The 11,698-nt window shown below is 37.7% G+C and overlaps 1 protein-coding gene across 1 annotated transcript; it reads left to right on the plus strand.

Moving 5' to 3' along the window:
- The first annotated feature begins 1,441 nt into the window (after positions 1–1,441).
- On the plus strand, positions 1,442–3,572 carry LOC147634907 (scarecrow-like protein 18). The gene has a single exon (XM_086803430.1). The coding sequence runs from the start codon at positions 2,021–2,023 to the stop codon at positions 3,329–3,331; it is 1,311 nt and encodes a 436-aa protein (XP_086659556.1). The 5' UTR covers positions 1,442–2,020; the 3' UTR covers positions 3,332–3,572.
- Positions 3,573–11,698: the final 8,126 nt, after the last annotated feature.

Raw genomic sequence — 11,698 nt, forward strand, 5'->3', positions numbered from 1 at the left:
ATATTTTGTCTTACAATTTGTAAGATTTTTTCCTCACATTTTTGCAACTCCATATTTTTCTTTATATCGTGTATAATTTTCCTCACGTTTTTGCAACTCATATTCTCTTTACTAGAATCTGAGAGCCCACTGAAGCATCTTATTTTGGCGGTTGCAGATCTTCTCTTTATTCCTTTGGGAAAAAAAGAAAAAAAAAGAAAGGTCTTATAACAAGAGATGCATGATGCTATGGCTAGCTCTTCTTGATTTGTGCTTTGTGTTTCTTGTCTCCGACCAGGCACCACACTCACTCTCCCTTATCAACTCTAATCTCTTGAGTTAGGGTCCTAGAGAGGGCATGATTTTGTTTAAGCCCAAGCATAACCAACGTCACATCTCCTACTATTGCACAGAAAACCACACTAGCCAAATCCAGCTGTGCCCACAAGTACTTGCACATATTGTTTGCCTGCAGCTTACGCCTTTGCCTTCGATCTGGTTTTTGATCACTCTGGGCACACATATCTCTTGTATTATCAGCAGTTTTAGTACTGAGTAGCAAGTACTTTTTGATATCACCGACGCCTCTCAATTCTTTCATCACACACAGGCACAGCTTTGTCTTATTGATTCCAATTCTAGTCTGCCAGAGTTAAAGAAGCCTAATGGTACAGCAGGGGCAGAATTAACAACAAAAGTACCCTTGTGCAATGTGCTCATGTGCGTGAAGAGACACAGAGAGAGAGAGAGAGAGCGAGAGACTCAGAGAGTCTTTGCGGCCTGAATCAAAGAAATTTTAAAAAAATAAAGGGGGGGAGAGAAAATTACTGCACAGTGGACAGCATAGCTGAAGGAGGGCAAGACTCAAGAGTACAAATTCTTATTTTATTATTTATTGTTGGTGCAGAAGAAGGTAATTAATCAGGCGCAGAGGCCGGGCAGGAGGATTTGAAACAGACTCACTGCAAAGCATAATGTGGCTGCGTTTCCGCTGCAGCAGTGAACCCCTCCCCTCCCCCTCCAGGCTCCTTCCTCTCTCTCTCTCTCTCTCTCTCTCTCTCTCTCTGTGAATGAATATTTTGGCTCTCCCTCCTTGCAGTGATGATGTGAGTGCTGCAGCCTCTTCTTGGTTGGAGTTGTCAAACGCAAGTGCATTACGCCAGATTTTCCTTGTAGTACCCTCTCTTTTCACCTCTCTCTTACCTTAGTCTACTAATCTACAGTAATATACCTTTGCAATTGCTTTCCCCCTCACCTTAGTCTATTAATCTACATTAATTTTGATTGTAGGACTATTATCTGCTCTAAAGAACAAACAACTCCATTCTTCATTGCTTAGTTCTCTCTCTCTCTCTCTCTCTCTCTCTCTCTCTCTCTCTTAGGTCTGGTACTGCACCACTATCAACTCTTCATTGCCATCTACTGACTCTGTCCCCCCCCCCCCCTCTCTCTCTCTCTCTCTCTCTCTTTCTCTCACTCAGAGGCTATCATCTGTTAACCTACATAGCTGCAATCCACATGTTTATACATTAACCCCCTGCAAACAATTGTGAGAGAGACTAAGCCTAGACACCATAGCCTTTAGCTTTTGTTATTGCTTTTTTTTTTTTGCCCCTACTGCATGCATGCATCGGATGTATCAACGTTCTGGTTTAGCAAAGGTTTTTTGAGTTTTTTTTTTCCTCCTCCTTCCTTGTATCATCTCTCCATTCGTGCAAGCGTACGTCCTTTTTGCAACAAATGCGAAGGGAGATGTTACGTCGGAGGAATCTTGTGAGAATCTTGCGATCAGATCATGAATGAGTATATATATGATCTCCTCTTTCTCTCTCTATCTCTGTGTGTGTGTGCGCGCGCCGGACACAATGCATGCATGACAGCATTTCCAAGACCAATGGGTAATAATAATCCTCTTCATAATCCCTGCCCTTTTGATAATCAAGGATTTTTTACGCCTAGTTAGTTAATGAACCCTTACCTTCGCCTTGCCGATGCCATATAAATATCAATCCTAAGGTTTGGTGGGGGGACAGTTGTTCAAATGCACTTCTTGTTGTTACCTCCTAGATCCATTATTATTGAACCCAGCAACCATAGTGGGCGCGCTTTGTGCTGCTTTAAACCGTTTGAGCTGCAGGTGTTTGGTTTCAATGAAATGCTCGGATATTCTGATGCACAAGGTTCAGAAGCCAGCTCAACAGGAGGAGAATTCTCATCTGCAGATGATTACCCCAGCCTAAGGGATCTATTGGCAGAGTGTGGGCTAGCAGTCTCTCAAGGCAGATGGCAAAGATCCATACAATTGGTCAATCTTTTGTCACAGAAGGTTTCACCCGATGGGGACTCAACAGAGAGAGTGGTTACACACTTTGTGGACAGTTTAGTAGCAAGAGTTATCTCCGCCCTCGGAGAAAGCCAAGTTGCTAGCCAACTTGTAGCCAGGCGGCATCAACAGCAGCTCTACCAAAGGCCCCACAATGATGATGAGATACAAGGAGCTTGCCTCTCTTTTAATCAAGTCACCCCTTTCATGAGATTCTGTCACTTAACTGCTAATCAAGCCATATTAGAGGCATTGGAAGGATGGGATACTGTCCACATTGTTGATGTGGAGATCATGCAAGGTGTCCAATGGCCCCCCCTCATGCAAGCCCTGGCGGAAAGGGCTGGAGGGCCGCCCAGGATCCGAATCTCGGGCGCCGGACCAAATCCGGCGCTCCTTGAACAAACAGGCAATCGGCTCACCACATTTGCGGCCTCGCTTGGCCTCCCCATGTTTGAATTTCACTCCATACATGCAAACAACACAGAAGATCTAACCCCTTTAATGCTCGATGCAAGGCCAGGTGAAGCACTTGCCATCAACTGTATACTCCAACTGCACCACATGTGGCACAACCAACGGTCTTTTTTAAGAATGGTACACTCTCTGCAGCCCACTATTTTGACACTTGCAGATAGAGAGGCTAATTACAATCAAAGTGATTTCATGGATAGATTCATGGAAGCCTTCCAGCATTACTCTGCGCTGTTTGATTCTCTGGAGGCCACCCTACCCCCCTCAAGTGCTGAACGGATCAATGTAGAAAATGTGTGGCTCAAAGGCGAGATTATGAGCCTCTTAGCTGCTAATGACGGTAATTTGATAGAGGCACAATGTTCCAAATGGAGGGATTTGCTAAGAGCTGAAGGCTTTAATCCGGTTTCCCACAGTGGGTTTGCCTTAACACAAGCTAGGCTTTTGCTAAGGCTTCGTTATCCTTCAGAGGGATACCAGCTTCAAGAAGAAGGTGATTGTCTACTCCTGGGGTGGCAAGGCACTCCCCTTTTTGCCGTGTCTGCATGGAACTAACTCGGTCCCTTTTCACCCCCCCAAAAAAAATCCTCTCTTAATTTTACCCCATTTTTGGATTAGCACTAATGTGGGCCGATTAAGCCACCAACCTACAAAGTGTTTGTAATAAGCATCCGGTGGAAAAGGCCTCTCTTTTACGTAGCAAGGATTCAAATACTTGTGATTGTTTTGCACCGTTAAGGTGCACTAAAAGATTAACCCAATACAAGTGTACAAGTCTTGCTTATGTTTCTTTACATGGGCTAGAAGCCATATTGCCATGGTTGAAACTTTTCTGGTATTATTGCGATAGAGTGTTCTCATAATAATGAAGGTCGACCAGTGTATATTTTGGAAGGAATCCAAAATTAATTAAGAGATTGAGCACTGTCGTTGCTTATTAGACCTATCTAGGTCGCAAGAAGACTCGCTCAAGTTTTTTTCCTTCTTTTTTTTTTATAGCATAACTTGATTTGGCACCCATTAATTATATGAAACTGTAATTTGGCAGTGAATGGGGTAATTTGTTTCTTAATCTTGTCTCTCCAAAGTGTAGAAAGCCCTGCGCTTGTTAGTCTAGGAATAGATTCCGGCTTTGCATGCTTAGTAAGTAGTCTAGGCATTGATTCAATGAACGTTGTAGTCTTGTATGATTCTAGTTGGGCTTCTCACGTGTTAGTAAAGAGTCTAGGTGGGCTTGTGCATGTGTTAGTCTAGGTTAGCAGAACTAGTCATTCGTTACATAGTATGGAGACTACATAGTTTGGTATTCCTTTCATGTGGATTGCATAGTGTAGCAGTCATGTGTTGAGCTACTAGCCATTGTGAGATGGATTAATCTAATGGCAAAATTTGTGAGATCGATGAAGCTAATGGTAAAAGCGTTTCTCTATTCGAGTCTGAAAGAAGTTGCTGGTGTCTTCAAAGCGTGTTAAACTTTGGCTGAAAAACAAAACAAAACAAATAATCATAATGAGTTTTAAAAATTTTGTGGGTAGCCATTGGGGTTTGAGAAATGCAATTGTGTTATGGTTATGGCTGGATTTGAGTTGATTATGCCTTAAAGAGTGAATTGAATTGGAGGCTGAGGTGCCCTGAAAATTAAGGGCCTACCCCCAACCTTCAACTAAAGCCTTAGAAGGTACCTTGAAACCACTTCGTAATAAAACTCATTAAACTCATTTTGAATGGCCTTCTATTGACACCGGAATTTTCATGCTAGCCTTCCCTTGAAGGTTGAAATGGCCTTCAAGTCTCAGCACAAATCAATGCTCGAAATAAAGTTTTCATTTATAGGCGGAAAACCTCCAAGTAATTTTTGTTTGTTCTATGAATATTATATAATCAAAAGTTGTAATTAAATTAAACTGCTTTTTGAATTTTGATGCTGCTGTTTTTATTTTCTCTCTTTTTCCTTAGCACTGGCCTAATACGAACAATGATTGGACTCAACCAAATGAGAACTCGGTTTGAATTGCACCTGGGAAGATGCATAATAATGTATCTTTTTATTGCTTTATATAGGGTCTAGATTGGCTGTTTTGAGCTCTCCAAGTAAAGGGGGCACTGATGAGATGGACAAGGCAAAGCTGGTTTTTGATGATAGAGAACATGCTCATATTTTGGTACGAGTAATGTTGATATGATCGAAAAGTTTGTTTTGCATGCGTGTCAACACGAGTGTTCCTGCTGTTTGTGTGGTTTGAGAACTGTTAGGATTTTGAAATTTGGACCTTTTTTTCCAATGGATGTTAAAAAAACAAAATAGCAGTTAAATTTTTTTTAAAAAAAAAGGCAATGAAAGGCCAGGGGCCAGAGGTATCCCACATAGGCGCGTGACGCTAGGATGCGAGGGAGTGATGATTTTGTGTGTGAGCCCGTGGCCAGCAAAAAGGTTTATTTACACTGGATGCTGGTCTGTGTGTGTTACAGTGTGTAGCGTTATTCCAACGGCTGCTCATGGAATCATGAGGGCCCGGCACACGCCTTACTAAAAGAGGAAACCTTTAATTGCATAAATAAATAAAAACACACACACATATGTATATTATATATGTATAATATATATTATATATACACACACACACAGAGATGTGTTTGTTGCTGTTGGAGTGTCGTAAACGATATCTCAAGAAGCCCGCCTGCGGTGGCGTCGCCGAAAGCGTGTGCTTGGCTTTTGCTCCCCGCACCCACCCTCGCCAGCTCAGAAATTAAAAGACCCTTTTTTCATTTATTTGCTCACACAATCCCTGCAATACAGGGGACCTTCAAAAAAAATCGAAGTTCATGTCTCCTCACTCAGAGTTTTAGTTCACACCGTGCTACTTCCCCGTAGATTGGGCGGGTTGATTTGAAACCCCCTCACTCTAACCACACATCGCTAACCCACAATTTTTTTTGGGACCAATAGTAAATATATTTATTAACTAGAAAAAGCCAAATACACCACTAAGTAGTACTTTTCACTCTTTACCTCATTAAAAAAATTACAATGATACCCGAGTAGTATGCAAACTTCCATCGTGGCCTCAATCCGAGTAGTATGCAAACTTCCATCATGGCCTCAGTAGTACACCCCCTTGGGGTCTGCCTTTCTAAAATGTCCCCCTTCTTAGACTAGACCTCAAGTGCAAACACTCTCTCAACATGACCTTACCCATGGGCTTTGTTGTAACTAAAACCTCACATATGCATCACTCCTTATTAGAGAAAATGAGTATGCCAACAAGCGCTTACCACATATGCTTCTTTGGTAAATCCTTGTAAAATGATTCAAAGAGGAAATGCTTGCCAACAAGAACTTAACCCATGTTTCATTAGTAAATTCTTGGAAACTAGCCACCATCTGTATTTATCGAATTGCATCAAATTTCAATGGACTATAGCATGGCCACTTCTAAAGCATTTGGTGGCAAGGGGGTTCGTTTAAAGCATGATAACAACTTGTGAAAAGACTTGTGAGTGTCTCTTGCCATAAACAAGAAAGGCTCATAGCCTCTCTTATCATAGTTCCTAGAAGTTAACAAAGGGGCAGAAGATGTGATTCACAATGCACAAGGCACTTAACATAAGGGGATTTAGAAACTCCACAAGGGAAAGTTAGGCACTTCATTGAGAGGAATAAACTAGGGTATAAGACATATTGGTTTAAAGGGAAAATAGAAGGACATTTTGGAGTAGTATCTTCCTATGATGCTTAGAAATGATTAGAGTCTCTTGTAGGGGTAAAGTATGGGTTGAAAATATTAAAGGCTGCAAAACATAAATTTTATTTAAGGGGGAGGGGACACAATAAGGCGCTTGATTTATAAAGGTTGGGATCTATTGGCTTAAAGGGGAAGTAGAAGGATACATGGGAATTATCCAAGTATTCGAGACATGTATTTGGCTAAAGCTTATACAGTCTTACGATGCCTACATCCACCAACAAGCGGTTGCATATTTGGAGTAACTTGCAAGGCAAGCCTGCAAGGAACCATTTGGACGAGAAGGAAAAATCACAGAATTGGCTCCAAAAGACTACTCAGAGGTCACAAACGAGAGATCCGTCGTGAGCTTGGAAAAGGCACACCAGTATGGACTTTGACTTGCTCTGATGTGAAGACTCATGCACTCTAAGCTCCCTACAAGGGACGGAATAAGGAAGTGGATTAATATAGTATGGCCCTTTTTACAAGTTTTTTTTTTGGTGAAGAGGTATCTGGGCATAGCAAGTAAGTTGAACCTTGTATTATGATCAAAATAACTTAAAGAAACTTGGTTTTTAAGCAAATGAAACACAACTAACATGTGAAACATAATTAGTGTTTTATTCTAAAAAGTTCTAGTGAGCTTGGAATGCCCGAGAGGGCTCAAAGGCACAAATCGTAATTTGACTAATTGATTCTAATTTTTTTCAAAATCATCATATCCCTTGAACAATTAAAATCCTAAAATTATTAGACTCAAAGCTGCAACAAGCTTTGCTACTTTTAGCCACCCAAAAGAAGACATGCCATTTCATTTTTCATGCTTCATAATTAAATAGCCGCTTGATTGAGTATGAATTCTACAAGACATGGAGATTATAAGTTTTTTCTTGCACAAACTACTTTGCTCCAATCTATTTTTTCTTGAGGTAAATGGGTGTGATTTGTATTGGCTAACTAATGGGAGAAATTAGCTATGTAATACACTTATTTCATAATTACTTAGTCATTTGAATAGGGTATACATTTGAGAGGGATTGTGATTGTTGTAAGGTCAAATGTAAGGAATTATGCTAAAACATTGTTTGGAGCCCCACAAAGCTACAGTGCAATAAGAGACATGACACCATACACTAATTTTTCTCATCTAATGATAACCATCATAAAACATCTTCTTCTACATTGTAAGATTAATTTTTACTATGGTATAGATTATATGATGAATTTCTTATGTGGCATGGGCATATAGATATACCTCAAATACATGCATTAGAATTACTACACATAGATTACAGATTATACATTTTTCCCTCTAGATTATAGAATCACTACACATAAGAATAGACCAATACACTCTCCTTAGTGCTTGTAGATTGTACACTATAGATTTTTCCTTCATGTGTCGACAACCAAATCCATGTTTTAAATGACTTTTAGGCCTCATGAAAATTTATTAACATGTTCAAGGAAATTTTCATCAACATGTAGGACAAGAATTTGTAAGTTCAAATGCTTTTATAACCGTAGAATCATATTAGCCTCTATTTAGGATGGTCTCGTAGTCATATATGTTATTATTTTCTCACTTAGATATTTTTCCCATGATCTCTTAAGATGTCATGTAAAATTGATCTTATGAAAGCAAAAAATTTAATGGACTTTTCTTCTAGGATTGATGATTTATTTAAAAAAAACCTATGAAAAGACACTTTTAATGTCTTGTAGTGTTACCAAACTAGTGATAATTAGTTAAGTCTACTAGAAGTACTATATACACCACAAGATCTTTTGCATAAAATTGTGAGTCATATATTGGGCTTTTGGCTACAAGGGGTTCCCTTGTGTGATATGAATGTAACAAGTGGTTACACAATATGGGTGTTTAGATCTTGGACAAATGGTGTATACATGATAGTTGGAAGGATCTCAAGGCACAAAATCCCATGGGCATGTGGTTGGGAGGATCTTAAGGCACAAAATCCCATGGGCATGTGATTGGGAGGATCTTAAGGCATGAAATCCCATGGGCATGTGGTTGGGAGGATCTTAAGGCACAAAATCCCATGGGTGTATGGTCATAAAGAAGCATTTTTCTTCATGTATCTTGTATCATATGGCATTTAAGATGGGTATACAAGGGTGATTTTTTAATAGGTGGAGTCCTTGGAAATTATTTAACTAATCCAATACAAGGAAGTAATATGCAATTATTATTCTAAAAAATGAGGAAGCTTTGGAAATAGCTCAATTTGTGGATGAAAATTACATTAACCTGGATAACCTTTGATTTTTATATAACAATAGTGTTCATGCTCTTATATTCAAGCATAGGTGTCATGTTTGAACACATACTAAATTAAGGCATCAACAACTCATCATTTAGTTTTCAATCTTAGTTTTCAAGAATAGTTGTTGAGAAAATGGACTTTCGATCCCTCTTAGTAGTTGAAACTATGCAATCTACAATGAGAAGGTGTGTTTATGCATGCATGTGAACGGAAGAGAGATTTACAATAGTTTTAATAGAGTTCTTATCTCTAATCTAACAAGATTTTAACTTTGAACTACTTTTGTTTGGTGATTTGCAAGTTTATTCTTTAAACAGATGTAGAGTGTTCAAAATCTTCAAATTTCGAATCTTTCATTGAAATTTTAAAAACCATAGCAATATAAGCATTCTTAAAAATCATTGATCTATTTAAAATTTTATGAAATTGTGTAATTCTCACAACATTCAAAAATTAAACGTTGTGATACAATGTCTTTATAGCATGAAACCAAGCAAAGTTTGTACCATTTATACAATAAGAGGGTTCATTATAAGCAAACCCATTTATATAATACACTTAAGAGGGTTCACTCTATAAGCAAACCCATTTATACAATACACTTAAGAGGGTTCACTATAAGCAAACCCATTTATACAATACACTTAAAAGGGTTCACTATGAGCAAACCCAATCTAGCACATGATGTTCCAAAAAACTCTTTGTGATTGAGGTTTTTTAGTTTTTCTATCATTTACCATATTTTTTCTATCGTACATCATCTAAGAATTTGGGGTTGATATATTTGGCCCAAACTTATAGTTTCTTTCAATTGTTTATTTATAATAAAAACATCACATAGGTTTTATCTATGCAACACCATGTGCAATAAAGACCCCCCCCCCCCAAAAAAAACCCCTCTCTCTCCTTTGAAAAAAAAGAAAATTATTGTAATTGATTGTCATGCTATCTCACATATTTTTTAATGAACCACGAAAGATTTTAAATCGAGATTCGAATATATTTTTTTCTCAATGTTAGGGGCTAATATTTTGGATTTTTTACAAAGTTAAATGCTAATGTTTGATCTATGTGTGTGTGCACATGTGCATGCTCATGCCTTCAACGAGAGAGAGAGAGAGAGAGAGAGAGAGAGAGAGAGAGAGAGAGAGAGAGTTGAGATTTACACACTCATAAAGGATGAGTTGGCAAAACCTTTCTATGGATGCTACCCATTGTAGAAATCACACAAACAAGCACACCTTCTTTGAGAGTTTACTAAAGTGAAAAAATAAGGTTCAAAACAAACATCTTCTTTGAGAGTTTACTAAAGTGAGAGAGAGAGAGAGAGAGAGAGAGAGAGAGAGAGAGAGAGAGAGAGTTGAGATTTACACACTCATAAAGGATGAGTTGGCAAAACTTTTCTATGGATGCTACCTATTGTAGAAATCACAACAAACAAGCACCTTCTTTGAGAGTTTACTAGAGTGAAGAAATAAGGTTCAAAACAAACATCCTATAGTGTAAGTAAGTTTCATAACATTGCACATCAAACAAGCACATCTTCTTTGAAAGTTTGTTAAAGTCAAAAAAGGAGATTTAATGCAAACATCTTATATTCATAAGTAAGGTTTCATAACATTGCACATCAAACAAGCACATTTTTTAAAGTCTGATAAAGTGAAAAAAAAGGATTTAATGCAAACATCCTATAGTCCACCCCCTTTTAGATCCTAAGCCTATCAATTTTATACCAAAAAAAAAGGTGAAAGAAGAAGTGTTTAGTGAAAGAAGAAGCCCTATATCTAGTGTTTACTAAAAAAAATTCTTAAGAAATAAAAAATCTTTAAATGCTCTAGGTTTTAATCTAGTGTTTACTAGAAAAAATTCTTAAGAAATAAAAAATCTTTAAATGCTCTAGGTTTTCTTTTTAAAAAATTAAGATCTATAGCCAAAACCATACTAATTTACAATTTTAAAATATAGGAAATAAGTATTCTAGGTATAAAGGAATATTCCATTTTATATAATATAGTTTACGTATTTTCTTCAAATATTGCCTACATATTTGTATAATATAACATATAATAAATAATACATATATATTACATAATACATATTATATATCATATACTATGTTTACTTTTTAAGTAGTGACATGGTTTATATAATAAATCAACTTCTCCAAAAAAAGGAATTGAAAATTGTTCCTTAATTAAAATTCCACCAACAAAACTAGGATTCTCTAACCACTTGTAGAATGACTTGAGGAGAGCTAATGAAATATTGAGGGAGATTGGGCATCCATGATATACCATCCCCATATTTTATTCGAAGGAGGTCTAAAATCCTCAATGATGTACCATCCCCATTTTTTATTGAAGGGAGGTCTAAAATCCTCATGGTTTATATAATATATAATAAATCAACTTCTCCAAAAAAAGGAATTGAAAATTGTTCCTTAATTAAAATTCCACCAACAAAACTAGGATTCTCTAACCACTTGTAGGATGAGTTGAGGAGAGCTAATGAAATATTGAGGGAGATTGGGCATCCATGATATACCATCCCCATATTTTATTCGAAGGAGGTCTAAAATCCTCACTAATGTACCATCCCCATTTTTTTTATTCAAGGGAGTTCTAAAATCCTCAATGATGTACCATCCCCAATTTTTATTTGAGGGAGGCTTGTAAAAAGATTCAATGATGTACTTGAAGGGAGGGGAGGTCTATAAAAATGATCAATATCTCTTCTTTAATTATGGATTTAAGCTAAGTTGATAAGCATCGACCTTGCGAAAGGGTGGAAATGAAAGTAGTTAGGCTTTTGGACAAGTGGAGGTCATTTTTAACTAGTACATACATGGAAAGCTCTAATCCAATGGGTTTTAAGTCAGACTTTTTCTTAAACTTTCTCTTAGATGTGTG

Source organism: Cibotium barometz, chromosome 10 (assembly GCF_041138505.1).
Source record: "Cibotium barometz isolate CiBa-2024 chromosome 10, ASM4113850v1, whole genome shotgun sequence".
NCBI classification, from domain to species: domain Eukaryota; kingdom Viridiplantae; phylum Streptophyta; class Polypodiopsida; order Cyatheales; family Cibotiaceae; genus Cibotium; species Cibotium barometz.

What these genes read in the sequence shown, in the direction of transcription:
- LOC147634907 (XM_086803430.1), top strand. Translation starts at nt 2,021, where the DNA reads ATGCACTTCTTGTTGTTACCTCCTAGATCCATTATTATTGAACCCAGC.